The sequence below is a fragment of the Paramormyrops kingsleyae genome, chromosome 2 (genome assembly GCF_048594095.1).
Source record: "Paramormyrops kingsleyae isolate MSU_618 chromosome 2, PKINGS_0.4, whole genome shotgun sequence".
In the NCBI taxonomy this organism is placed as follows: Eukaryota; Metazoa; Chordata; class Actinopteri; order Osteoglossiformes; family Mormyridae; genus Paramormyrops; species Paramormyrops kingsleyae.
The window spans coordinates 42231758-42258229 of NC_132798.1; the positions used below are offsets into that span (position 1 = coordinate 42231758).

Here is a 26472-nt window from a genome sequence, read left to right on the forward strand (position 1 = left end):
CAGGGCCGCTGCCATATGGCGCTTTTCCACTGGCAAACAGGAACTGTGCTGTACTGCAAATAGAGACTAGTTAAAACGCGGTTCCAGCTCGCTTTGGTTTTCCACTGCAGAAGGGTCGGCTTGATAAAGGCTCAGTAAAAGCAACAGTGACGTAAAACCAAAGAAAAACTTTGCTGCTCACACAGTATACATCATGATTTACTATGTGCAATTATTATTATTTTATATATATATCCAATAGCGGGACTGTGAGAATTGCTGTCTTATGTTAGCATCAAATACTAACAGAATTAGCATTCACTTACATAAATTTGCATTACGAAGCCCTTCCTTTCAGTTGTTCTATAATACTTTAAGTAGGTGGTTGGAAATGTTAAAGTTCCAAGTTATCGGGAATGCATCAATACATCGCGATGCACGATGGTACTAATAATGGATAATATATAGAATATACCCTCATTTGCTTCTGATAATCTTGGATATCCGTGAATTGATAGTGACGCAACCAGCTTGGTGTGGTCACTTTTCGGCCCTGCCTACTAGCTCAGGTAAGGCTTGCTAAATTTGCTATGACAAACCCTCAGTTTGTGATATGCCTCGGGTACGGCTTGGTTCTCGGTGGCAGTGGAGAAGCACCATTAGTCTACACACAACAATTTTTCCCAAACTATTCCCAGGATACCAAACTGCTAGGAGCTTGTCCAAACTAACAAAAATCCATCTGTGGGATGATTTTTATGATGCTGTTTAATTACATTTATTCAACTTAATTATACCCATTACCACTTAATTACATTTATTACATATCAAATGAACCTGCTGTCTGATGGCTACATGTTCAGGAAATAAATCATCCTTCATCCTGTTGATTATGTTAAGCAAGTTGAAAGTAAGACTATGAGGAAACTCACCACCAGCTGAAAGACATCCATGAAGACCGAGTGGCCCTTCTGGGTCTTTTCATTGAGGCTGGCTGGAGACCAGATCCAGTACAGGTAGGTCCCATCAGAGCAGAGGTGTAAGGTGGTCATGTTGCTGCCCACAGGGAAATGGTGAGCAGGCATGGGTACGATCTGGCACACCTGCAGGGACCCGAAGCAGGTGCTAAGCAGAGCCCGATCATCCTGACCCCACACATCATAATCACTGACACCAGATCTCTAAATGACATTTACTCACACAAAAATAAATACAAGAATATTGATGTTTAAGTCATGGACTTCTGGAGGTCACCTTATGTAGACACAGTCAATATTTCATGCTGTAAATGAGGGCTAAATTGGGGTGACAACAAAATGTTCGATATGGCTTTTAATTAAAATTTTTTTAATTTCTAACAGATCTATAACTCTCCCAACCTTTAAGTGCAAATTTATACCTTAATCACAAAATGTTTCACTGAAAACCTTACTAATGTAACACGCCTGACAAACCCTTATTTGCAAAACTGAAACAAAGACCTGCCTCCTGACTGCAATAAGCCAATCGAAATATGACCTCGCCATGGTTGCTGGTTTGTACATGCTCAGTATGGCCTCCCACAGTTCCATCACTAATCATACTCACAAAAACCAATCAGCTATTTTTCCACTAATGTCAGCTGCTGTTAGTGGTGGAAAATGTTGTGCCCAAACTGCCCTGGTATGTTTATCTAGTCTAATGTTTGAGAAGAAAATGTAAAACGTGTTTGTTGCACTTCATCAATGGAGTGCTGCTTAAATGAAATCTGGCTTAGTGGTATATGGGAGGGAATGATGTCCATTATTGCTGTGACAGCGGGTTGTCTACCACTGGAATGGGGAGCCGGGGGGAGGGGGTGGTACCTGGAGGCTGAACTGGTCGATGACCTGGCACAGCTGATGAGGCTTGGCATCGAAGGAGGCAGGCCGATGGAGAAGGCGCCCGCTGCCGAACACCAACCAACCAGGCTCCAGCTCCTCATTGCGACAGTACACAAAGCCCCTGGGGATAGAGAAGAGGCCAACGACATCACACTCAGGTGACCACCGACATCATCAGCCCGCGCCGGCAGGGCACACAGAGCATGTCAGCATGCTGTCCTTCTCGGAGGTCGGGGGGGGGGGGGTTGTATTTTTAGCTTGGTAATGGGGTGGGTGTTGTATTACCGCAGAGTCCCATGAAGGCCAGAGCCCAGCTTGCTGATCCCCTTCCCAATGGAGTTGGTGGTGTACAGATAGAGTCCATCCGTGGCTAGGCAACGCCCCAGGTCCGTGTCTGTGACAAGATGGGAGGGGAGACAAGTAAATGAGAGAGAGAGAGAGAGAGAGAGAGAGAGAGAGAGAGAGAGAGAGAGAGAGAGAGAGACTCACACTTAACATCACACTCAGTAACTCACACTTAACATTCCTACATCTACATTTATTTATCACATGGTTTTTTTCGGTCAGGGGGTGAGAGAGCAGAGTCAGCCAGTGTCCCTGGGGCAACTTGGGTTAAGGGTCTTGCTCAAGGGCCCAACAGCAAAATCACTCTACCAACCATGGGATTTGAACCAACAGCCTTCTGATCATGGGCACAGAAGTCGGAGCCACACATCACTTTCTCCCTCTTCCCTTGTCTTTATACCTCATGAACACACACAGCACACGGCCCCAGTTAGCAGCGGTGGTACTGGGGGCCTGCCATAATCTCACGGTTCATGTCCAACCATTTCAGGACCCTGCTCCAGTGCTGGGAACCAGAGTCATGAACCCAGCGAACCATGACGCAGAATCAGCAAGTGAACCAACAAAACATCAGCTGATCTCCAAGCACCGGTGAACTGTATAGGGGCTGTGACCAGAGCACCTTCAATCATTTACTGGCAAATTACAGGACAGTTCATTCACTGCGGAAAGCAGACGCAGCATGTAATGCGCACATGCCAATGGGTTCATCGTTACTCTGAAGCATCCGGGGATTTGTGTGGCTTTTGTCTGGTTTTGTCTGACCTCCCCAGAGTTTCAGCCCAAAATCACATGACCATGGTGCATAGAAAGCCATAAAAGATGTTCTTTAGACTAGGGATTCCCAGTCCCTCGTCCGTGGGCAGTATTCTACAGGGCTGCTGCACGCTAGGGGCAACACAAAGGGGCTGGTTAATCTCCAAAAACAAACAATACATTTCCAGTTTTTTTATAGCCCCACACGTTTTATTTGCATCTGAAAAAAATGGAAAACTTATGAAATCGCTGATCAATCCGCCGGCACCAGCACCTCTTCCTCTGGCTGTCTTACTGCTGTGAATTTTTTGTGCGGCGTAAATCGGGCCACGGACATTAAAAGGCGAATTAAAGTGGCCTCCCCACACACTGTCACACACACAGAACCCAAACCCACACTAAAACACACAAACAGCAGCAGAGAGCAGATAAACTACAGAGGCATCGACACAGTGTGCATAACCCACATAAGTTTTTGTTTAATAGAGATGGTCACCCAGTGAATGGAGGATTTGAGGGAGATCACCAAACCAGGTCACACTGGGATATAAACTGAGAAGCACAGGTCAGCTGAAAATGCCCGAGACCTGCAGGACTGCGCTGTGGGAGGGCCAGGGGGGCCGAGCCGCAGCTCACCTTTGCTCTCGGAGCCTGCCGCAGCGCTGTCTGGTGCTGGCAGCATATCCTCGAAACCCCAGGAGACGCTGTGCTTGCTGCCCAGCAGGCATGATGGCGATCCCGGCCCTCCCTCCAGCAGCAGCAGCCTATGGGAGGTGGGGCAGGCGGTCACATTCTAAACAACACCATACTGGGTTAGTCCAGCCAGCCCAGGCTAAAGTGCTTCTATACAACCAACTACAGGAAACAGTAAGCAGTAACCAGTTTAGCAGCCTCCAATCAACTGCCAGCAGGAAGAAGGATGAAGAGCAAAGCAGGGAGCAACCTGGAGAGCGCGGGGCACTCGCACGGCCTCGCGGGGCCCCTCATAAAATAAAGAACGCAGAAAACTCAAATGCAGAGGACCATTTTGGGCTAGTTGAGAAACTTCACTCAGTGCCCCTTTAAAAAGGAGGTCCTGCCACACTGTTTAACTGGAGATTACAGATATCGAATGAGATGGTTACAGAGAGACTGAAGCCAGTTAAAGCAGATAATGGCACCAACAGACTCAAGATTGACTGACAAAAGAGGAAGAGAGAAGCAGGTGAGAGAAGGCCCTTTCTTTACCTGTACAACACGTCAGCTACTGGAAGCTGCCCCAGGTCTGTCTGCTTCTGCAAGAGGTGCACTGTGTGGATGAAGGTCTTCAGTGAGCCCCTGAAACAGAAGAGGCCGGAAGGAAGCCCATTAGAGCAGGAGCAGACTCTCCAGAGGCCTGGGGTCGCTGTGGCCTGTGTGCCACGTATTTCATCACAACACCTCTAATCTGTGGGGAAAAAGCAGCTGCCACAAATGAACAACAATGCCTCAAACTGAAGATAATACAGTAAATCATACCAAAGAAAGTGTTAATTAATGTGATAGCTGGTAGTAAGTCACACACAAAATATATCTGCAGTGATAGAACTAAGGACAACTGGAAAACATTCTCATTCTGTGCCTGTCTGGGTATGTCCGTGTAATCAGTATATGATCTTGTGAGGTCATACAGGGGGTGAAGTCATCAGTGGGAATTCTGAAACTATACTGCATTCCTATACCCATCTGGATTGGTGACATCTCAGTAATGATACAACCACACTCCCTAATCATACATGTACTTAAGGTTTCATAAATTTACATAGATGAGGTTTTACAAATTTTCACAAAGTTATGCCCGGGACAGACTTTGTATTACAAGTATTTCATCCTTTTTAAAACGAACATTCACATTTTAACCAGTTTTTTTTTTTTCAAGCACGCAAAAGAGATGGCTTTTAAACTGGATTTAAAAATACACGTGACACAAACTCTGGGTGGAGATCTTGGCTAAAAACACAAAGAACTTCAGAACTGTTCGGTTAGAGGACCCTGTTCAACTAGGGGAAAAGGTGCATTCTCTGCAACAGTAGGCATTTCTGAAGCAGGGCACAAAAGGGGACGTTCTGGAGTGCAACACCAGCAGGCCCAGTAATGATATGATTACTGTGTTTGCTACAGGATTTGAACCCATAACCTGGACATGGGAACAGATCTCTAACTCAGATCCCTAAACCAGACAAGTCTGAGCAATAACAGGACAGCAATAACTGTTTCCAACAGTACTGCACAGCCCACTAAGCATTAACACACACAAAAAAAATCTAGCAGCACTGACCTATTTAAAGATGAAAGAGGATGATCGAGGTTTAGTATGTTGTCTGTGCTTCCCTGTGAATAAACTAAAAAACACTAACTCACTAGAGTATCTGTCATAACTGAGTGTACAGTAGCCCCACCCCCCAAGAAAGCAGCAGCCAATCAGCACTGACACATTCTCACCTAGCACAGGCTAGCGCCACCAGGGCGGCGGCAGCATTCTCACGCTGGCGGTGGCCGTGAGGCTGGAGGCCGGCAGGCCGCTGCTGCCTCTGGCCCGGCGCGTCCTCGTCCTCCAGCCAGGAGCAGAGAAGGCCCTCCAGGCCACTGAGGCAGTCAGCGGGCTCCTTGCTCAGGCTGAGCGGTTGACAGTCACGCAGGCAGGCCAGTAGTACCTCAGCGGTGACGCCACAGAGCGCCGGGTCGCTCCGTGACTGCGACTGCAGCAGCGGGAAGACCAGCAGGAGCCCCACGCGCGATGTGAAGGGTGCCTGCTCGGGCTGCTGCAGCAGGCCCTGTCGCTTGAGCAGGGCCAGCGCTTCCTCGTCACCGGCGCCCTCCCGCTCTTGCTGCTCTTCCAGGGCCAGCTGCCGCTGCGCCCCCCAGAGGCCACGCAGTGCATTGAGCCGATACTCCAGCAGACGGGCGTAAGCATTGCTCTGGTTGCCACAGACGGCGCGGAGGCGCTCGGCCAGCTCTGCCGGGTTCTTCGTCTCAAAAGTGAGAATCTGCGGGGTATGGGGGGGGGGGGTTATTCGTTAATTGATTATCTTATAATACAGAGGCTTGCATGGCAACCATGACATCACTGCATGTGAACTCCTTTAACTAAAGGCAGTCAATCTTGAGTTGGGCCATAGCAGTCACAGCTGGGCCATGACTCACTCTATGGCCTGATGTCTGACTCGCGTCATGAGGGCAAGGGGCAGGGGGACAAATTTTGACTAAACAGGATTCCCCCAGAGCTGTTCCCCAACTAAGGAAAACTCCAGGGGATGAGCCCATATAACAAGCATGTTTTGGTTCAGCGAGCTAGTCTTCCGGTTTTCAAAGGTGTGGGTTCAAATCCCAGTACCCGATATATCATGACCGCACTAAATCCTCAAAGCTAGCTGTTCATGCCGTGTCACCAAAGGCAGCTGGACCTTAGCCAAAACATTTGGGGGGCTGGACCGTTAAGGGTGCCGGGCCACGCATCTCCCTGAAACCACTAATTTAATCCACCGCTCAAGGAATTTGACTTCAAATATGCGTAAATGAATCCACAAAAATGCCAAATTACAATACCTTAAATCGCCAATGCACGTCATTCAAATTTGCTCAAAAAAAGCATATTATAACGATCATTCAGCAAGACTGATAATGTATAATCATGGTGGCCTCAAGCAATTCAGTTAATGGCTATGCAACATCTGCACTTCAACAACATTTTACAGATATTGATTTTCAAGTGCCCCAGGCTTATTGGTCTTTTGGGTGGGGGGGGGGCATTACAGCATTTAGCAGGTGCATTTTATATTGATTCTGTTTTGGGTCAGATGCTAATGCTGCCATAGCAGCCCGTCATCAGAGGGCGGGACTACACATCTCCACATTAAGGCGGCACAGGCGGGACCTGTGCATGCTGATGGTAAACCAGGCAGGAGAGAGGAGGGGGCACATTAGCTACATGTGGCTCAGCAGATTTAACTGGGCCATACAGTACTATGAGGGGGGAGGGGGGCAAAGTGCAACAGAAATGCTTCAGAATACAATAGAGGCTGTTTGCTGGACGTCCAATGGGGATATTCCTCTTGTGCTTGTTTACCTTCTCCCTGCTTCTCTCACTCTCGCACACAGACATGCACACACACACCTAACCATCATATATGCAAGATCTTCAGAAATCACATGACTGCCACGGAGAGCTGAAAGTCATTCACGTTAAGTGTGGGGGGGATGGGGCACGAGAGGTCAAGCCTCTGGGACATCTGTTCTACCACTGGGAACGGGGACCACTGCACTCAGCCAAAGCCACTGTGAGGCATGACGATGAAATGCAAATTGAGAAAGCTAATGGAAGAAGGGGTGGGGGGGGTCAAAAGAGCCAGGGATGCGCCATGGGTCTCAGGTTACACACGGGCCGCTAGTGCACTGCAGGCTGGAAACTGAAGACTGCTGCCGGCCGTTTTGAGCACAGGAGCTGTGCAGCTCCTACATGGTTCTGAGCACCAGGCCTCTGTTCAGCACCAATACTGCCATGCTACGACCAGGGAGGAGAAGAAAAACGCCATCCACCATAGGAGGAAGGCTGTCACATCACCCCAGCTTCTTCTTTTTAGCTATTTGACAGAAGCTCCACCATCAGAAGACATAGATAACAAAATGACAGTCCTGTGAATCAACCTCCAGCACCGCCGAGCTGATGTGACCGTTTTTATTCTTAGCACAAACTCACAGAACATGCAGAATTTTCAACTGAGAATTCAGTTTTGGAAAAACGCAAATTACAAGTATGAGTAGAATCAGGAGTATGGGAAACGTGCACAGGGCAGTTGGAAACAGAAGGCGGACTTGGGACTCTCTATCCAAATCCCAACAAGAGCTGTACAAATGAGAAAAAATAAAATTTTGATTTGATTTCGGTGGAAGAGTTAGCAATGACTTAGCTGCGGTCTTTTAGTGGATTAAGGATATTGCAAAAAATGTGTGTCTAAACGGTTAAGGAAACATTGTAATCTGTGACCAAACTAAAGAACCACAGAAGAATGAAGGCATCCTGGCTGGCACAGGGGGGTGCGATCTCCTAGCTAGGGCCTCCCAATCCCTGGTCAGCAACCAGCATTCAACTGGACCACAGAATACTGGGGGTTGGGTAATTTCCAAAAATAAACTGTGTTTTCAATTTTTTATAACCCCCACCCTCAATCGCCTCCATTTTACTGGTCCATATGATGTAAATAGGTTCCAGACATCAAAAGATTTGGGAACCCCTATTCCAGGGGTGTCCAATCTTATCCGCAATGGCCCTCTGAGTATTCTGAGTGTATGCCGGTTTTCGCTGCAACTTCCTAATTAGATTACTAATTAGAGGACTGATTGGCTGAAGAGTCCTCACACCTGGGTTTGAACAGCTGACTTACAGGTTATCCCAAAACCGGCCCTTTGCGGATAAGATTGGACACCCCTGCCCTATTCTAAGCCATCTCCAGAACCAAAATGAGATACAGTTGTACCTTTTTACAGAGATGAAGTTATTTGCCAGACTTGGAGACCAAGTCTTCATCATTAAGGTTAACAGCGAAGAGAGAATTAAAAACTCGAATTCAGGGCTGCTAAACGTGACGGCGGAGTCAGCCTCCGCTGCACTCCTTCTCCTGGCCGGGACCGTAGCACAGACCTCTGATTGTGTTACGGACGAACCCCACAGATGAGAGTGATGGCTCGGGTTACGAATCACTGCGGACAGCACGACCCGGGCCGCCATGAGCACCGTGCTTGGTGCGTTACCAGGCAAAATCAGCTCTCTTCAGAGCTGTACAAAACTATTTTGACATATGATGTTACAAAAATGTTGTCTAGTGCTAGACAAATGAAAGTAAAAAACAAAAGAAAAAATGTTTTAAATCAGTGTTGCCATCCCAGGAGAACAGTATCTGCGTTCCCTGCTACTTCTGACAGTTGCATAGCTGTCAAAAACATTCATTCTGGTTGCAGGGCAATTAAGCACTTTGCCTACAACCTTTCACAGACACCCAATTCAAACAGAGTAAACAAGAACACACACACACACCTGGACATGGAAAATCTGAATAAGTCAAAGTTAAGGGTGACAAAAACATGGAGACAGCGTAACAAATTTAAGTAACGTTGCAATGAACATCAAGAGGACAACATGAGACAATCATCTCTCCTTTTTGTGCTTTAAAGCACTACTCACATATTTTGTGCTAAAGAGCAAACATACTTCACCTTAAGGCATGTTCAAAAAAACATAACCTCAAGGCCAAAATTTTACTGCCATTTGTCAAAGCCACCACTCACCCACTCACAGAAATTCTTTCTTCAAGTAGGATTTTAGAAAACATTAACTAGGGCAGCTTGAACTCTCTATTCTAGTTTATTTGATTTTATTAATTTCTTTCCATTTAACCTATTGCATATGCATAACCTGAACTTCCATCACCAGAGGTCTCAATTTCCAGTAATGATCTTTGTGTTGGAATACAAAATGCATATTGAATGGAAGTTATGCCTGCCAGTTAGCATGCACGTCAGCCTGGAATGCACAGTAATTCAATAACTGCTGAAGACCCACAAAAAATTCCTTGAAAGACAGTATTCACTGACAACAATACCAGTCATTTACTAATCTAACAAACACAAAAAAACTCAATATTGGATATTTATGAAAGCCCCAAATTACCTTGGAGTACTAAACAATTACATAAATGTTGCAAAACTTACATCACTTGTCATGCCATAACTTAATAATAATCATGAAAATACAGCTGAGATTTCACATATTCCTCTAAATGCAGTACATAATTCAGCAGTTATTAAACAGCTGATTAATGGAGAAAGGCAACATATATTACAGATGTTACGCCTCTCTCTTGATTGTACCTTAAGTCTATTCCATGTTAGGATGTAGTTAATCCCTTGAACATCGTACTGAAGCCTACAACTGCTTTCCCAAATTCAAACAGCACTTCCTACAGGCCAGGTGAGCGTGTGGGTGGGGGCCGATGGCCACAGAAACCCCTGGATGATGATACTCTTTATCAAAGCTGACACACGATCTTCAGTCAAACCTACAACAGCAAGATCACGAGAGCCGCCAGGTCCGCCTAAAGAGACGACGTAAACAAGGGGGATTTAAACCCTGTTAAACCTGCGGGCAGTGATGCAACCCTGGCTGGGGAATTAGGGAAACTGGGTCTTAACTAGCATGGGGAGAAAAAAAATGAGCGTGATTGCAAACTAGTCCAGAAATTCCCACAAAACGCCTGGGGCCACTGTAACGGGACCGACATCCAAAAGCACGAGATTATGTACGTTGCCATCCAACTGTCACCAGGATAACAAAATAAAACGGACAAGCCAGCGCGTCCGTTATATTTACTCACAATAATAAACCTGCTTAATGTCTCCTTCGCAGGTGGTTAGTTAAGGTGGTAACCAGCTAGTTAGCCAGAGGCACTACAGCCAGCGGGTGTAACGTTAAACAACGGACCGGCGGCCCCGAACCACGTACACTCCGGCAGGTCTGACCGAACCGGTCCAAAACGGCGAAAAAAAGAAGCAGCGTTTTTTTTTAATTAAAAAACCTTTATTTCTTTAAACTCACCTCCTGTTCGGCGTCCCCTTGTTCCGAAACCCCGATCTCACTGGGCAGTTCGGCCAGGTCTGTGACCCGAATGAGCCCATCGTGCAGAAAGATCGTCTCCTCCTTCACCGACAGCCACTGGGACGAGTCGGCGGCGCCGGAGCCCATGTCTCTCTCCTCCGAAGCAAAGCCCAGACGGGTCGAACATTAAAAAAAAAATTTAATATAATTTTAAATATTTTAGGTGCTCCTAGACGGTAGGGGGAGGGTTCTACGCGACATACATGGTGCTGTCAGTAACAGAAGAGGAAGGCAAAAAACGGGACAGGGCGTCAGCCGACGCCACCCAGGTCGACGGCTCCGGACACCGCGGCTTAGCCGGGATGCTAATGCTAACGCTGGAGCGGGCTGCTTCTCCGCCGCTTTCTCACTAACGCGGTGGGCGTGACTGCGGCCGCGAACGCTGCTTCTCGCACGGCTCAGTTTGGGATCCCGAGCGGGCCGGCGAAGCGACAAGGATAAAGGAGAGGGAATGGAGAAAACCGTAAAAAGCGCACTGTCGGTGGTCCTGCTCCTCGGGTTATCGGTGGCCAACCAGATAATGGAAGCCCCGCAAGCTGTCAGTGAGACGCCATGTTTCCTAGGCCGAGCGCTCCCAGAATGCACCGCGCACCACGATAAACATGACAACAAATGAGAAGGAGCGCTGAGCTGTTAGTACCCCATCAGTAAAAACCGAGGCAGGCTTTAATGGCAGTTCCATCTACCTATATACTGTACGTATTTACATTGCAATTCTTTATTTTACTTTACAAGAAAAATATATATTTCAAATGTAACATATTGCTTGAATTACTTGATTTGCATATTTACAAGTGTGCCATAGCTAATATGTTTTCATATAAATCTGAGGTTAGACATTATAAAAGCCAGACCCCCTTACCTACAGTACCATGGGTGATAAAGAGATATATTTGCCAGTCTGCGGTGGATGGCCATCGGAGCAGCTAGCTTTCATACCTCGCTAAGTGAAGTCATAAAAAGGGACCAGTGACATCTTTTTCTAAACTTTCTAAAAAAATAAAAAATTTCGAGGTCAAATATATGACAAAAGCGTCATCTGGCGGTTAATCTCGTGTATAAATTATGTATCGCTAATTCCACCAGGGGACGCCAATTGCACATTTTTCTAACCCCTGCGTTGTTCGCCTAACCGTATTTGTGCTCACATTTGTGGTAAACATCTTGATTAAGTTGTGCTAAATATCGTACTTATTCCAGCAGATCCCCTACCTTAAATTATCTTGCACGCACCATAATAAACTCTAAATGTATAAACCAGCTTTGTGTACTAGATTTTCTGTTTTATGAAACAGAAGTGACCATGAAAGAACGTTTTTAGACCGCAAGTACAAGATTTTTTTTTGTACATATACATAGTATAAAGTATAATTATGAGCCACAACATTTAACTATATGCAGAATATAACAATAGAACATAGACGCTCAGCAAAGCAACCTTAAATAATATACAAAACACAGATACACTGTACTTAGATTATAGCTAAATTAGCATTCTCTAGGTTTCCTACAAAAAACAGAATAATACTCACGTTATGTGGTCGTCACATCTAAAATGTCATTCTCAGTGTTTAACCGGTTTGTAAAAGAACCAAATGCCAGAACAGTTCCATTTATCCATTTAGCCCATTATCGAAACACACTTTGAATGGTTCTGTATGTATTTGACCACCCATATGGGCTTTCTCCACTGCCCCACTCAAATTGGCAGCTTTGTGGAATCACTCTCTGTGGCATCTAATAGGATTTACTTCTTCTCAGAAAGATGCCTAATTTTGGCAAAATTAAGTCAAAATCATATTCTGTTAGTTTTTCCGTGTTTCCTCATCCAATATTGTTTGGAATTATGTGACTGAATTACTCAACATCTTTGTAACTAAGTATGACGTGTTATCGGCCTTATAAGGAAAATTCAGACTCAAGACTGGCTCACAGCCTTGCAGAATCAATTTTCACAGACCACCACAGCACTGTGCTGTAGGATAAGACAATCAGAGCACCTTTGTTTTTCCCCTCCTCACTTTACTCTCCGCATAAAATAGTGACATTGTCTCTTTAATTGGTTTTGTTAAATTGAACCAGCTGAGCAGTATTAGCAGGAAAGCTTAACAGCGCTGGATTCATTGCTACTGCCAGCATAAAAATTTTAATTTACCTTCGTGTCCTTGTTCCAATCTTCACTGGGAGCACTCAGTGACTGACAGTAAAAATACAGCACAGACAACTATTTTAAGATATAAGGACTGTTTGCATGTTTACTGTATAATGAACTCCTGAATGATCCCTAAATCTTTCATCTCCCCTTTCATGGGAATTGAATGTGAATAAATTATATTCCAGGAGCATTCTTTCACATTTTCATTGGTATGGAAATAGTGTACCTGTCATGATTACATAACCATCACAAACAAGTTTAGAAAGGTTACCTCACAAGGATGTTTATTTTAGATGTCATGTTGTAGAAATAAATAACACACAATGAATTATAATTATAGACAATACTAGGTTTTAAAAAATACAACAGTAATAGGCATACCAGCTATATCCTACGTTCACAAATATATATATTTTTTAAATATTAAACTTATTTACATTTAAAAACATGCTTAATTTTTAAATTTTGCTAGATATACTACTATACTCAAATACTTCCAAAGGCATTATTCATTAAAGTCTGTAATTCGAAGACATTTGTTGTGTAGCCTGATGGAGACACTCCTCCTCAGAGATTTCCTTATCTTGTCTTTCTTGACTGTGGGGGCTGCTTCTTCAAGGCTTTTCTCACCCTGTTTGTGCTTCTTCGTGTCCAGTGTCAGCTTGAGCTTCTCCACCTGGGAGAGGGAAGCTGGGCAGCTGGGGGAGAAGAGATAGATAATCACAAAACATTTCATAGCAGAGGCACGGGCACCCAAAGACCAACTGTGTCCTGCTGATGGGGCTCCTTGTGGGTCTGGAGTGATACATCTCTCTTCCCCTGGCGTACACCTCTTTCGAGCCCAGTTTATTGTGATAGCAAATATTCCATACAATATCTACATTATACCACCAGCTCTTGAGAAAAAGGTGAGAAATTTGCTCAAACATTTAAACCATTATTGGTGGTGATCAAAGCAACTGATGTATGCTTACATAAATTTAAGCTGAAAGTTCCAATATGTTGGTGAAATATTCAGTATTTCTGTAAGACCTCACCGGTACACACTGTGCTCAGGGCAGTCTTTGAAGACAAAGCACGATGGAGACAGCGACCCCAGAAGCAGCAATATGTGTGTGTCCATGGGGTATCTCACCCGTCTGAGTTCCCGGTGCAGCCTGTGAGGAGAGGGGGGAATGTCCCTTTAGCCATTCCCAAAAGTGGCAGGGGCATCTGTGGGTGAGGGGATGCTAATATGGGGGTGGTGTGTGGCTCTGCTGGTTAAGACCCACTGCCCTTACAGAGAAGGATGCAGGTTCAAATCCCATGGTTGGCACAGTGATTTCACCATCGAGCTCTTGAGCAAGGTCCTTAAGCCCAATTACTCCAGGAAATGGCTGACCCTACTTTGGTGAAAACATCTGCTAAATAAATAAATGTAAATAAAACCTTCATCGATGTGTGTTCAGCTGTGAAGCTTCCTCTCCAGTAACATTGGTCCCTCTGTCTGCTTCCACAGCAGTCTCACCTGTGAACGCAGTTACAGTGGTACAGCACTTTAGCCTCTGCATTAAACAGCCTGTATTGCCTTTCCTGGGGGAGGATCTTGTATCTGCACTCTTCTAGGGACCTGTAGTATTCACAAAGCTGCAGTCTGTCTGCAACACAGAGCATAAGCAATTTCCTTACTGGGCATATATGAGACATAAGTAGTTAAGTTAAAATCTGGAACAACAAAACCGAAGCAAATGAAATTTACACAAATGCACTATAAACACCAATGCTGTGTGAAATTTGCTCATCTCTGTATCTTGTTCCTTTAATAGGCCTTAGGTAATGACACATTACAAAACAAGACTCAGAATGACTTCACATTACTGGAATATTTCTGTAATCTTCAACCGTCATTTCAGGCAGTGTATATTATGGGCTACAATTAGCCACAGGTAATTCTTGCATCTGCAGATTCGGTGAAGCTGGAGGGTAAACCTCTGCCAAGCAAGCTGTAACTCCAAGCCCGTGCATGTCCTTTCCACTAGCAATCACCTCCACCTCCCACTTCAAAAGTAAATAACCTGATAAGCATGTGCATGTATGACATAATTCAGGGTTTACTGCATACAAAGCCTCTTTTAAATTCACTCTGAAAGCCTGCATTAGGGTCTTCCCATATGCCATACTAACAAATTAGATCAAAATGAAAAGAATGTGCAGCTGATATGCACCATTAAAACTGGTCCATATGCTTTTCAAAAAATTGAAAAGCAGAGTTTTGTATTCTTTTGTTTAATAAATGCAGCCAATAACCATAAGGCTTATTCATACACTTTCTGTTTGAACCTACTAGAAATATTTCAATTCAAATATCAAAATAATGACTTATTCTGTTGAATTTCACTTCAGTTTTGGCTGATACCTTTGTGTCTGATTTCTGCACTGTGTCTTTCAGAGGAGCCATTACTTGGGGTCCAGGGTTGTGTGACAGTCATAGCATCTGCGGAACCCAAGTGGTTGTGGATGCTGGGGAGGAATGTGAGATCCATCACAGGTGTGCTCTTCAGGGTAGGCCCCTGTGTCGGGGGTGAGACTAAGAGCTTCATGCAAGTGTTCTTTCGCTTTCTTCTGCCAGAGTCCTTCCCCTTTCTCCTAGGGCCCCTAAAGTTGTCTCCTCGAGGTGGGTCCTGTCGGCCGTGGTCTACTGGTCGCTTTGAGTGCTTTGTCTTGGGGTGTGTTGATTGGCTGGTTGCAGTTGTGGTTGGTGGGATGTTCTTGGGATGCTTTGCTCTGGAGCGTGTTGATTGGTTGGTTACGGTTGTGGTTGGTGGGATGTTCTTGGGTTGCTTTGCCCTGGAGCATGTTGATTGGCTAGTTATGGTTGTGGTTGGTGGGATGTTCTTGGGATGTTTTATCCTGAAGCGCGTTGATCGGGCGGTTGCAATTTTGATAGGTGGGATGTTCTTGGGATGTTTCGTCTTGGAAATTGCTGATTGGCTGGTTGAATTTTTGGTAGGTAGAAAGTTCTTGGGGATATTTGTCCTGGAACTTCTTAGTTGGCTGGTTGTATTTGGAGCCACTGACATTTTTTTGGAAGGCTTGTCCTTGGAACTTGCCAATGGGCTGGCTTTATTACTGCTAGGTGTTTTTTTTTGTTTTGATCTGAGAATTTGGCTGGTTTTGGTGGGTGAGATACTCTTATAGGGGTTTTTCTTGGTACCTGATGTTTTCCTAGGTTTTGTGGTTGGTTGGTTTAGTAGTTTCAACCTGAGACCTTCTGATTCGCCAGCTGAGGCTCTGGTAGGTAGGGCATATTTGCTGTCCTCTGTGTTTGTCCTGAAGTTTATCAATGGGCTGATTGTAGTTGATGTGTTTTTTGATGGTTTTGGCCTAGGGCCCACTGTTTGAATGTGTATAGCCCAGGTAGGTGGGGTATTTTTAGTTTTAGAGGATTTTTTCCTTGGTCTTGTCAGTGGGGCGACCATAATTTTGGGAGGTGAGATGTTTTTTGATGATTTCAGCCTGAGGCCTAGTGACTGGCAGGCTTCAGTCGAGGCGTGTGAAGTGCTCTGGATGACTGTGGCTGGGGAGCAGGTGGTGTTCTGGAATCCAGCCGGAGCTGCAGTAACGAGAGGAACACCCACCCTCTCATGCCTGCGGGGCAGGTGCATGCTATTGTACAAGGCAGGACTTCTGAAGACCGCAAATGGGGCCACCTGGGTCTGCTTACATCTGCCGAGTCAAGAGAAGCATCAAAAACTAGAGGCGTCAGCCTACAGATTCCAGAGGAAATAGTGCTAAAAAGTTACTGTTTCTGTCATATTAACTTTAGATTTAATAGAAACATTATGAATACCAAAATAATTTGTATAATGAAACACTGACATGCTGAAAGTAAAAAACCTTTAATCAAGAGAAGAAAATTCAGTAACACTGTGTCAGGGACACAATTAATGTAGTAGTACACTCTTACTTAATGCATAAATTAACCAGAAAATGTTAGTTACATACTGATCCCCTGTCCATAATTCATTAAGCAATAACATACGAGGAGTGCAGTTGTAATATCACAGCTGTGATTCGTAGTGATTCGCAATAACACTCGAAGTCGTGCGATTGTACTTCAATATATCACAACCGTACGACTTTCGAGTATGTTATTGGTTTTATACAACAGTTTATCGAGTAGCACTTATAACAGTGATAAGACACCGCTAATTCTGTTTATTTATTTAAACATTTACGGGCCTCCGCAAAAAGGGTTCGCGTAACCTCAGCGAAAGTGGGACGGAATAACGCGGCCAAACCTTCCGCACAGTTGGAAAATTCAGTCTATAACCGATATAGTTTAATATCGCCGGTGGAAGCGGTGAAAGGACTAGCCAGTAAATTAACGGAATAACTACATTAAAACCATGCCTCAGGTCTACTAAATAAAATATTGTGGCACTGGAGTGGCGAAAAGAGTGAGATCACGAGGGGGACAGCAAAGTTCAATTATTAACAAGATCTTTAATTTCCAGATCCTTAAAAAGACAGCGGTAAAACATCGAGCAAGAATAAACTCACTTACACACAGATGGGGGAGCCTTTACGGAGACAAAAGTGGAGACAGGCAGTAGAAACAGCGCAACGAGTCATACTCTGAATATTTTTTCTTCGGTTCGGCAGCTTATAAAAACTTCAAATCCGAAACAGGTCAAAATAAAAAAAAAAAAATGAATACATACAAACCTTTACTTTATTCTCACTTCCACCTACGTTCATATTTGGAAACGCGGGCAAGTTCTCAAAAGGCACTGAGCAAGATCCAGCCCGCACCGGCTCCGTGTTTGTGGAAAAGGGGCATAGATAACATTTTTAGAAACACCTGTAAAGCGGAGTGATACAGCTGATAACCGACCTCATAGAACGCTTCTTGTCCAATCAGATTTCTTAGTCGGAACTACCTATTGTATAACTAATGACAACAGTTATCTCATATAGTTACTATATTGGAATCTCAAAATGGTCCAACAATGTTCATGGGTGCCCTGTGGTGGACTGGCATCCAGTCCAGGGGGTGCCTCCACCTAGCGCACCTGCAGCTGCCCTCCCACCATGCTGACTAGGATAACTGGTTGCAAGATGGATGGCATATTGAAAGAAACATACAATTATTTCATTTTTTTTTCACTACGCCAATTCATCCCATTTTAACAGCGATAAATTTACCATGTGCAGCTCTGTTTTACTGCCTTTCTGTGGGGTATAACCACAAACACCTCCCAAGACCACCCTGAAATTCTAAATCCAGTCCATGGCCAGAACATTTCCAGCTGCACTGAATGATCAGTTTGTGAATAATGAGTAAATTATGTTTTAAAACCCCTTTCATTCATTTTGTTCAGTATTTTTCCTACAGGAAGGGAACATGCCTCAAATAATTTCAGTTTCTTGCTATGCCTGAGTCCCTTGCTCACAGTTAAAGGAGGCCCTAGTTTAAAACATGCCATTTATATTATGAGAAAGGCAAAGGTGAAGAGGTCATCTCGGCCAAGATCAATGAGCTCAATCAGCTTAGCCTCATGTCAAGCAGGTCTGTGCAAGCACTACAATCCACATGGTCTTTTCCCTACTTCTCATGCGACTTGTCCGGAAAAACCAAACACTTCTATCTAAAGGTCACAGCTGGAAATCATGAAAGCATTTGGATATAAACCAATTGCCAAGGTCAACACCTGCCCCACCCTGCCCTTTGTGTCTCCTCCCCATTTGGCCAGCAGGTGTTGATGGCATCTTGTCCTCCTCCCCGTCTCTTGCCTTTCTAAACCATATTGTGTTTTGCCTGTTTCCCAAACTGTTGCATACCTCAGAGGTCTGAGTGTGTGGCTTGTTAACCCTTTAGTTATGGATTTAAGGTTGGTCTCAAGTCAGCCTCAAGTCAGCCATTTATCCTTCTGGGCCGCAGGGAGTCTGGAGCCTATCCCAGAAGCTATGGGCACAAAGCAGGCAACAACCCAGAACACAATTTAGTAATTCCAATTAGCCTCAACATGTCTTTGGACTGTGGGGGGAAACCAGAGTACCTGGAGGAAACCCCACAATGACATAGGGAGAACATGCAAAGTCCACACACATGTAACCCGGGTGGAAACTTGAACCCTTGTCCCAGAGGTGTGAGGCAACAGTGCTAATCACTGCACCACCCCTTCAAGTCAGTTTATTTATATTTATTAGTTTTGTTCTCCATCATTTCTTGTTTTCTGTTTCCCTGGTTATAGGCTGCCCTGCTGTTTTCCTTTTCACTTCTGTCCTTGTTTGTATTATTTGTGTTTGTTAGAAATTCCTAGTTCTATGTTCATTATTGTAACTCGCTCCACCTGTTGCTTGTTGTTCCGCGTCTCGGTTGATTGGTTAATTGTCATGTTCCACACCAGTTGTTGTGTTGAAGTTTCTGTGTGTTGTGTTGCTCTTTTCTCCTCGTTCTTAAATTTTTAAAAAATATTTTTTTTAGTTTGTTCTTGTTTCCCCCGTTTTGCTTTTGACCTCACATGCTCCTTTTGCTTTGTAGTTCACCCAGTGTGTTCCGCCTCCCCAATAAATCCCTTTGTCTTGGAGTTTTTAAGTGGATTGTCACCTTTTTCCTACCTGCGCCATGCAGCCCAATGCCAATATAAGATACTCACATTTATAAAAAGCATTTGTCAGGCCCTAAAAATATTTCAAGCCCCTTCTAAGCCACCCATTTATGGTGGTCTAGTGGTAAAGAAAATGGCTTTGGCCCAAAGCCCCAAGATGCCATTCTGTAGTGCTCTTCAGAAAGACACTTATCAACAGTCCCTCTGGTAAAAAAAAAATCACCTATACATACAAGCCAGTTTTGGGGCAGGGGTCCTGTTAGGTATATGCAATTTGAAAAGTAAAAGGAAGACAGATTTGTACTGAGATCCAGCACATGATACTAGCTAAACTCCTCTGTTGTTATCTGTTCAGTAGTAAGTGTCTGCGAGTGCAACAACATGCTAGAAGCAGTCCCACATGTGACCCCCCTCCCACACACACACCAAGCTCAGCCCTAGAACTGGCACTCACACTCCCCACCAGCTGAGCTGGGTGCAGTATGGCTTCCTGGTCAGTCTGAAGCAGGGGACCTTGAGCATGCTGAAGAAGCTGAAACCCACCATGTGTGAGACGGTGTCATTCACCTCCAGCAGGCACTGCCGGAACCTGCCAGAAGAAGGCACAGGCGCACCATGGGTGTGGGCACTGGGCAGCCTGACATATGAGAAGACTTGAGACTTCCTTTTCTACCTCTGACCAAAGCAATGCAATAAAAATACATACATATGTATAATTGTATAAACTGTAAAATATGAGTCATGTAAGTTTTTTGACACCAAAGTATCTGTTAATGACAATAATGACAATAATCTTTAACAGTATGCTCTGTAATCTGCTTTGTTATGGAAGGTTGTCTTGTGGAACAACTTAGCTGACAGATCACATGATTCCCTGTTTGGCCACAGAACTCGGGTGCTATATACATTGGTGATGGTAGAGATTAGGTGTTGACACTCATAACAGGTGGAATTATTGCATTTAACCAATCAGAAGAGAGTTAGGCCAGTGATAAATATACCTATTGTTAGACTTAAAGCTGGGTTTCTCATACTATGTACTACTATAGATACACTTTATATGACATTACAGTTTCCTCTAAAGAAGGAAAACATCTATAATAGAGTTTAATGAGAAGACCAGTGGAGATGGGTGATGATAAGCAGTGTAGATGTTATCAAAGGGGGTGTACAGATAACAATGCACTGATGATATCAGTCCGTTACAACCAGGGCATTGAAATAATCTCAAACATGGCAGTTAACAATTACCTTGGATCATTACAATCAAATTTAAACCTCTGCTTTGAAAAATAACATGCAATAGAAGCTGGAGCACATTCCCAGTCACTGTGATGGAAGATTCTAGGTCAAAATTATTTAACAATGACCTCTACGTTTAGGCTGAGTGATGGATGATAATCGCCCGTATTTATCACATGTGAAAGCGTCAAATGACACACAGAAGAGTTATGGCCAAATAGATCATTCCAGAAAGGTTAGGAATGCGACGGCACAGCCCAAGGGATGACTCTGCTCGTGCTGATCTAACTCACCTGCGATCGCAGTTGCAGTGCGACACGGTGAAAAAGTGGTGATTGAAGACGCCGAAGTTAACCCTGAAGGGGGCAATGGTGTGTTCACAGTGGTCATGCTCACGGCAGCATTGGTCCGTCTGGTTAAACACGCCTGTAATGGACCAGTGAGGAAGTATTTAGGAACATCTCAGCACAGATTTTCCAAGGAGCTCAAGATGTCCGCAAGCAGTTCAAGCTCAGCACTGATGCTTCCTAAGATAGGCTCAAACTTAAAATCACAAAGCCACTAGATGAGTGGTTATACAAGATGGATGGATGTCATGAAGGAGCTACCTTTTGGCAGAAGATATTATCAAGGGTAAACACAAAGGTCATTTTCCGGTTTTCTACAGCCAATCAAAGCGATTTTTAAAAACCTGAATGATGAGCGACCGTTGATTAAAACAAAATTAGCGAATCAAGTCAACATGGTTACGAAACTTTTAACTTGATTTCTTATTTTAAGATGTCAAACTTCAAAATAAGACTAAATATATTCGTGATTTGCAGGTAGGGTCCGGTGTGTTAGCATTAACCGCTAAGAGAAGTTATATTCAGCCTACAGTCTATCTATATAGCCTACAAATTAAAATATTAAAAAATAATATAAATGTAGTTTCATATTTAAATTTTTTATGTCAGGGGCGGACGATCTTCTCTGGGCCCTAGACTAACGTGGTTAGGGGGCCCCCTAAGTGGGCAATTTGAGCGATATTTTGGGGCCGAAAGAGAAACGATAGAGAATTAAAAACGATAGAACACGAATAATATGCTAATAAAAGCGCGCGGTGCCAGCAATAACACATACTGATCGGGGGGGGAGTGCTGACGGTAAAATCTACCGATCGACGGCAAGGGGGTATCGCTCCGGCAGATCGATCGGCCGAATTTAAGACATTTTATTATAGATTGTATTATTTTAACCAAAAGTGTAATATATATTAAATATGTAATATTTGAGTAGACATTGATCTATTTATTAGTTACCAAAAAAAATAAGTCGAGATCCGCAGGCCCCCCCTACAGTACGCCAACGCCATATTCTATCGCCATATTTGGCCATAACTCTTCTTTGGTTTTCACTCGTCCTTCACTATTAGTTGTTTAGGCAGTTTATTTACTTACCTAAATCGCCATAGTCCATCGCCTTGCTCCCTGTGCCACACCAAAGTGTTCCGGGGAAAATCCAAGATCGCTTGTGGCGCCGGAGCGTCGGAGCCGTAGGGGAAGGTGTGACCTGTACGTCCAGCGGGTCATCGGCGGGCAGTGTAACGCAGGGTCCCCCAGGTATCAGGAGCTGGCTGATGTTAAAGCGATCGTCCGTTTCATCACTGAATTCATCTGCGAGATCTCCGCGGCAAAGAGACATGTAGCTCCCAGTGACAGAGGGATGGTCACTTAAAACACACTCCACAAGTCGCTGCTCCTCAGTCCAGGTGCTTTGATACAACTGCAGCGACCTGACGGCATGCACCCCCGCCGATTCTCGGAGGAAGCTGTATCGAGCGCCATGTGCGGCGGAGCTCTTCCAGAAGCAGAAGTTAATGGTATCTCGGTCCATTTTCGAGGAAGTGGCTGCATCGTATTTCTGTAAAAATACAAGAACTACTAGCAGCGAGACTACATAGAGCTGTGCCGAATTTGTCATTTCCAGACTAAACAACATTAAGGGTACAATAAATTACAAACTATTGAGGCACATTTTACTGGGAAGAAAACAGCCGTTTACAGCTGCACAGCCACACGAGAAGTTCCTCATTTGCAGGTGTTACTGCGTCTCTAAACGTTTTCAATCCAGTCTGAATGCAGACTTTAAAAGTGGTGCCATTATACAGTAAATGTCGGAATACGATGAGAGTTTCATTAAATCACGAGAAGTAGCCTATGCGTTTTTGTGGTATGAAAATAGACGATGGGGAGGAGTGTTCTTGCCTTAGGTTAGGTAAAGGTTTGGGCGGGTCCGTAGCATATGGGGCTCTCCTTATATATGCATATGGAAGGTATATTTTTGCATTTTTAATCTATTTTGTTTATAATTTGTTTTATGTAACGTATATTGTTTTAAGACTGTGCACAGCATGGGTTGTACAGGAAAAAGTTAATCAGGTTAATGTGGTGCTCCAACTCCAGACTAACACAGGTTTCTGTAGGCGCTTTTTATTGGGTCATTTTACTTGTAGACGATTGTGAATGAAAAGATCATTCGCGCCCACAGTCTTAATAGGCTCTTTTAATCTTTTTATTGGTCTACATAAACCAAATCCAATGTAAAATTTTACATGCAAATTCAATAGCAAACATACTAGTTTCTTCCCTTCTACATGCACTATGTACAAATAAGTCAGTCACAATTCATTCCATTATAGGCAGAACATAGCCTACAAATGTGCAAAATAAAACTTTTCTAAATGAAACAGGGAACGGATAAATAGGTAAAACATTGGTGAGTGGAGATGTCCTTAAAACTGAGTGCACCCCTAGATCTTCTATGAGACACCGACAAATTAATATATAACAGCTAACTGCGTAACTCAATACTTAAAACCTACAGTAATCCTATTACCTAACTTATTACTTAATCACCTTTTTACGTTTTTCGTTTTCTACTTGAGAATAGCAACTTTAAAACATTTTACATACAAAACATTACACGTAATCCTCATAATGTTTTAGTAACTGTTACGTTCAGATTATACCCACTTCAATAAAAATGTGTTACGTAGGGAACAGATTTCAATATACATTCCATACAAATAGACTCACGTGTTCAGGCATGTATGTTACGACCACACATTTATACATGCATCTGAATGGACACTATCACTTTTATATTTTAACATTTATTTCGGCAAAACGTTATGCTTTTAAGGGTAAAATTTATCGTTTGAAAACTGACTGAAATATATTGGTGTGATTGAACAGCTCCATATCCTACAACACTGTTTCTCAACCCGGTCCTCGGGGATCCGCAGAAGATCAACGTTTTTGCTCCCTCCGACAGTCCACATTTTTATCTGGGAGGGACCAAATACGCGGACTGTCTGTGGGTTCCCGAGATTGGGAAACTGCCCTAAAAGACCAAAGTGCACTCAGCTGGGAGATGACATAAGGAGGGTCGTTACAGCGCAGCACTGACGCCGAGGAGTCGCGGTTAAAACTTCAGCGTCACGGGAATGTTGTGACAATGTTATGTTCCGGTGTTCTGACAAGTTCAGCTACCTATCGAGACGTGCAATTGAGCCTTTCTGGACACGTACAGTCCTACTGTCTTTTGATTAGGGTTAGGTTTTAGGGGTTAGGGTTAAGGTAAGGGTTTTTGGGGGGTTAGGGAAAGAGTTAGGATATGGCAGAGCCTCCTCCTGTACATGCTGAATGTATGTCAGACGGCCGCTCCCTGATTATAATCAGTCAAGACAATAAACCGGTGATTTGCAACTTCTCCCCGTGTCAGCTGTGAATCTCTTCTCATCCACGGACCCGGTGGAGACGCCGTGCTCCAACATAGCCTAACTCAACAAAGTAGCTCAACTCGACAGAACACCGGCTTGGAAGACACTGGAAAGATAAAAAGAAAAAGAAAAACTGCAGAATACAGAAAAACGTTCACATCTATTTAAAATGAAGAGAGGAATTTAATCTGTAATAAACCGAAAAAATGTTCTATATCGGGAAAAGCGGTACAGTCATGCATAGAGATCCAAAAAACTTGCAGATTTCGATGAAAAAGTATGAGGTCATTCCATTGTACTATAGCGTGTGCTTTCCTTCGCGGCGAGTCTGGTGTTGCACACAGAAGCTTCTGTGATCGACAGGCGCTGGAGCTGGAGGGTGGGGTAAACAGATCCCTGTCTACGTGGATCTGGTCAGAGGTCCAAGGCAGCTCTTTGCACAAACACCACGGCCACCAACCACAGCTTATGCATGCAACACAGGCAGAGCTATCAGGAACTACCTACAGCGGCTCAAAAAAAGCATTATCACCAAAGGTTTTCCGTTTTGTCATCACGCACAAATCGTCGGAAATGTGTTAAGGTGCATGTTATATCACAGTTTTTTTTGAAAAGCTCGACGGAAACGAATCTTCGGAAAGGCATCTGAAAGATCAGAGGTTTTCGCATCAAGACACCTTTAGAGAACGAATGTTTTTATACATATTTTGCCAGTTTTTTTCCTGCAGTCTTCCACGGTTACATAATTTCCCGTAGTAATATAATAATAATAATAATAATAATAAGAAAAAAAATAGAATCTTCAAAACTGCTTCGCAGACATTTAACTATTTTCTCTCCTCATACAGAAACAACGGTGCCACTCTACAATAACGATACCCATATAGAGTTTATGAATGGTTTATAATCTTATTAATTAGGTTGTAACACTTTGTAAATTAATAGACAATTTTAAACAAGTTAGTTTTGTTTTTATTAATGAGTTACTACCATTTACAAGTAGCAAAAGGGAGCCTTATTGTAAAGTGGTACCAAAACAACAAAAGAATAATTGAATCTTTTTTTTATTATTTTTAAAAAAGGACCTCTTGAGAACTGCAGCAGCAGAATGTAATCCGAAAGGTGAAATCCCACGTCTATAACAGCAAGCTGTTGATTTGTGTGCCTAAAACTCCTAAAACAAGGATTTGTGCCGCTACTCTGTCTGTTGCTAGAAATTACACATTCATTTATCTTCTAACTGTTTATCCCTGTGAAGGTAACAGGGGAGCCTATCCTCAGCAGCACAGGACACGAAGCTAGGCTACGCCCAGGATAGACGGCCAGTCCACATACACCATGCAATACAATGCAGGTAATATAGAGATGCCAATTAGCTGAACTGCATGTCTTTGGACTGCAGGAGGAAACTCGAGCACCTCAGCCCTGGATGTGTCAAGCAAAAGTGCTAATCAGTGACCCACCCCTGGGTCACATCCAGTGGACCTTAAAGTCCATCCTGTATTCATTCAAGCTTGCAAGTCTTTTTACCAAGTTTGCTGATTTTACTGGGGTGATGTACAATGATGCTTGAAACCACAAAGAATCCAGCTTTTGAATTCAGGAGTTAAAATTATTGTTTGTGGCTAACTTCAGGTAGTGCTTGCATGGTGCGTATATATACTGTAGCTAGCACTGTTTGATTTTCACATATATTATGTCATGGTTCAGTAGCTTTTCCTTCCAAGAAGGAGAAACATCTCTTTTGTACCTGGGGGCAAAAAGCACACCTGTGGCCTGTGATATTTCTTTGCAGGTTTTGGTCAGACAGATAGCATGACTACAGCCAAGGGTTACAAGGATATAAGCGGTAGCCATGTTGGTTGATGGCACAGCACTGAGCGTCAATAAAAAATAATTTGGGAAACATGTGGAACCAAGATGTGCTGGGGACATGCAGCAGGGCTCAGTCACTGGACACGTGGTTCTCATTCATCAGTGTGTGCCAGCGCTCAATCTTCTTGTCCTTGTTCTTCAGGCACTCATACCAGTGCTTCAGACGCTCTCCTTTAGCTGTGATGCCCAATTGGCATCCTCCTAAAAGAGGTGGGGCAGAGTGGCAGGATGTGATC

General features: G+C 43.9%; 3 protein-coding genes across 30 annotated transcripts in view; all 3 read right to left on the reverse strand.

Annotated features, from left to right (window-relative positions):
• Window positions 1–11412, reverse strand: part of LOC111850557 (probable E3 ubiquitin-protein ligase HECTD4) — a 51439-nt gene extending 40027 nt beyond the window's left edge. For 8 of the 14 annotated variants that reach the window (XM_072709164.1, XM_072709160.1, XM_072709163.1 and 5 more), the window contains exons 1-7: window positions 10549–11411; window positions 5403–5947; window positions 4170–4259; window positions 3579–3706; window positions 2127–2235; window positions 1824–1962; window positions 912–1082 (exon numbers count right to left, since the gene is read on the reverse strand). In XM_072709164.1, the coding sequence (XP_072565265.1) occupies window positions 912–1082; window positions 1824–1962; window positions 2127–2235; window positions 3579–3706; window positions 4170–4259; window positions 5403–5947; window positions 10549–10695 (1329 nt within the window). In that variant the 5' untranslated portion in view covers window positions 10696–11411. Of the gene's footprint in view, window positions 1–911; window positions 1083–1823; window positions 1963–2126; window positions 2236–3578; window positions 3707–4169; window positions 4260–5402; window positions 5948–10548 lie in introns of all 14 variants that reach the window. The other 6 variants (XM_072709162.1, XM_072709161.1, XM_072709154.1 and 3 more) reach the window with 1 other exon arrangement.
• Window positions 11413–13020: 1608 nt separating this feature from the next.
• On the reverse strand, window positions 13021–22817 carry LOC111850577 (group 3 secretory phospholipase A2-like). Of its 6 annotated transcripts, none has more exons than XM_023824593.2 (7): window positions 22038–22817; window positions 20892–21024; window positions 19811–19945; window positions 15159–16468; window positions 14271–14400; window positions 13801–13920; window positions 13021–13461 (listed from the first exon to the last, which is right to left on the reverse strand). In XM_023824593.2, the coding sequence occupies exons 1-7, from the start codon at window positions 22576–22578 to the stop codon at window positions 13269–13271; spliced, it is 2562 nt and encodes an 853-aa protein (XP_023680361.1). In that variant the 5' UTR covers window positions 22579–22817; the 3' UTR covers window positions 13021–13268. The 6 variants fall into 6 exon arrangements, 3 of the variants coding, with proteins under 3 accessions (XP_023680361.1, XP_023680362.1, XP_023680363.1); XR_002839835.2 differs by lacking the exon at window positions 14271–14400 and adding an exon at window positions 14192–14270 and having other exon boundaries at window positions 13443–13461; XR_002839834.2 differs by having other exon boundaries at window positions 13443–13461; window positions 14192–14400.
• Window positions 22818–23124: 307 nt separating this feature from the next.
• The window catches only part of LOC111850578 (rabphilin-3A-like), a 31218-nt gene continuing 27870 nt past the window's right edge, over window positions 23125–26472 (reverse strand). For all 10 annotated transcript variants that reach the window (XM_072709175.1, XM_072709172.1, XM_072709169.1 and 7 more), the window contains one exon: window positions 23125–26437. In XM_072709175.1, the coding sequence (XP_072565276.1) occupies window positions 26307–26437 (131 nt within the window). In that variant the 3' untranslated portion in view covers window positions 23125–26306. The remainder of the gene's footprint in view (window positions 26438–26472) is intronic.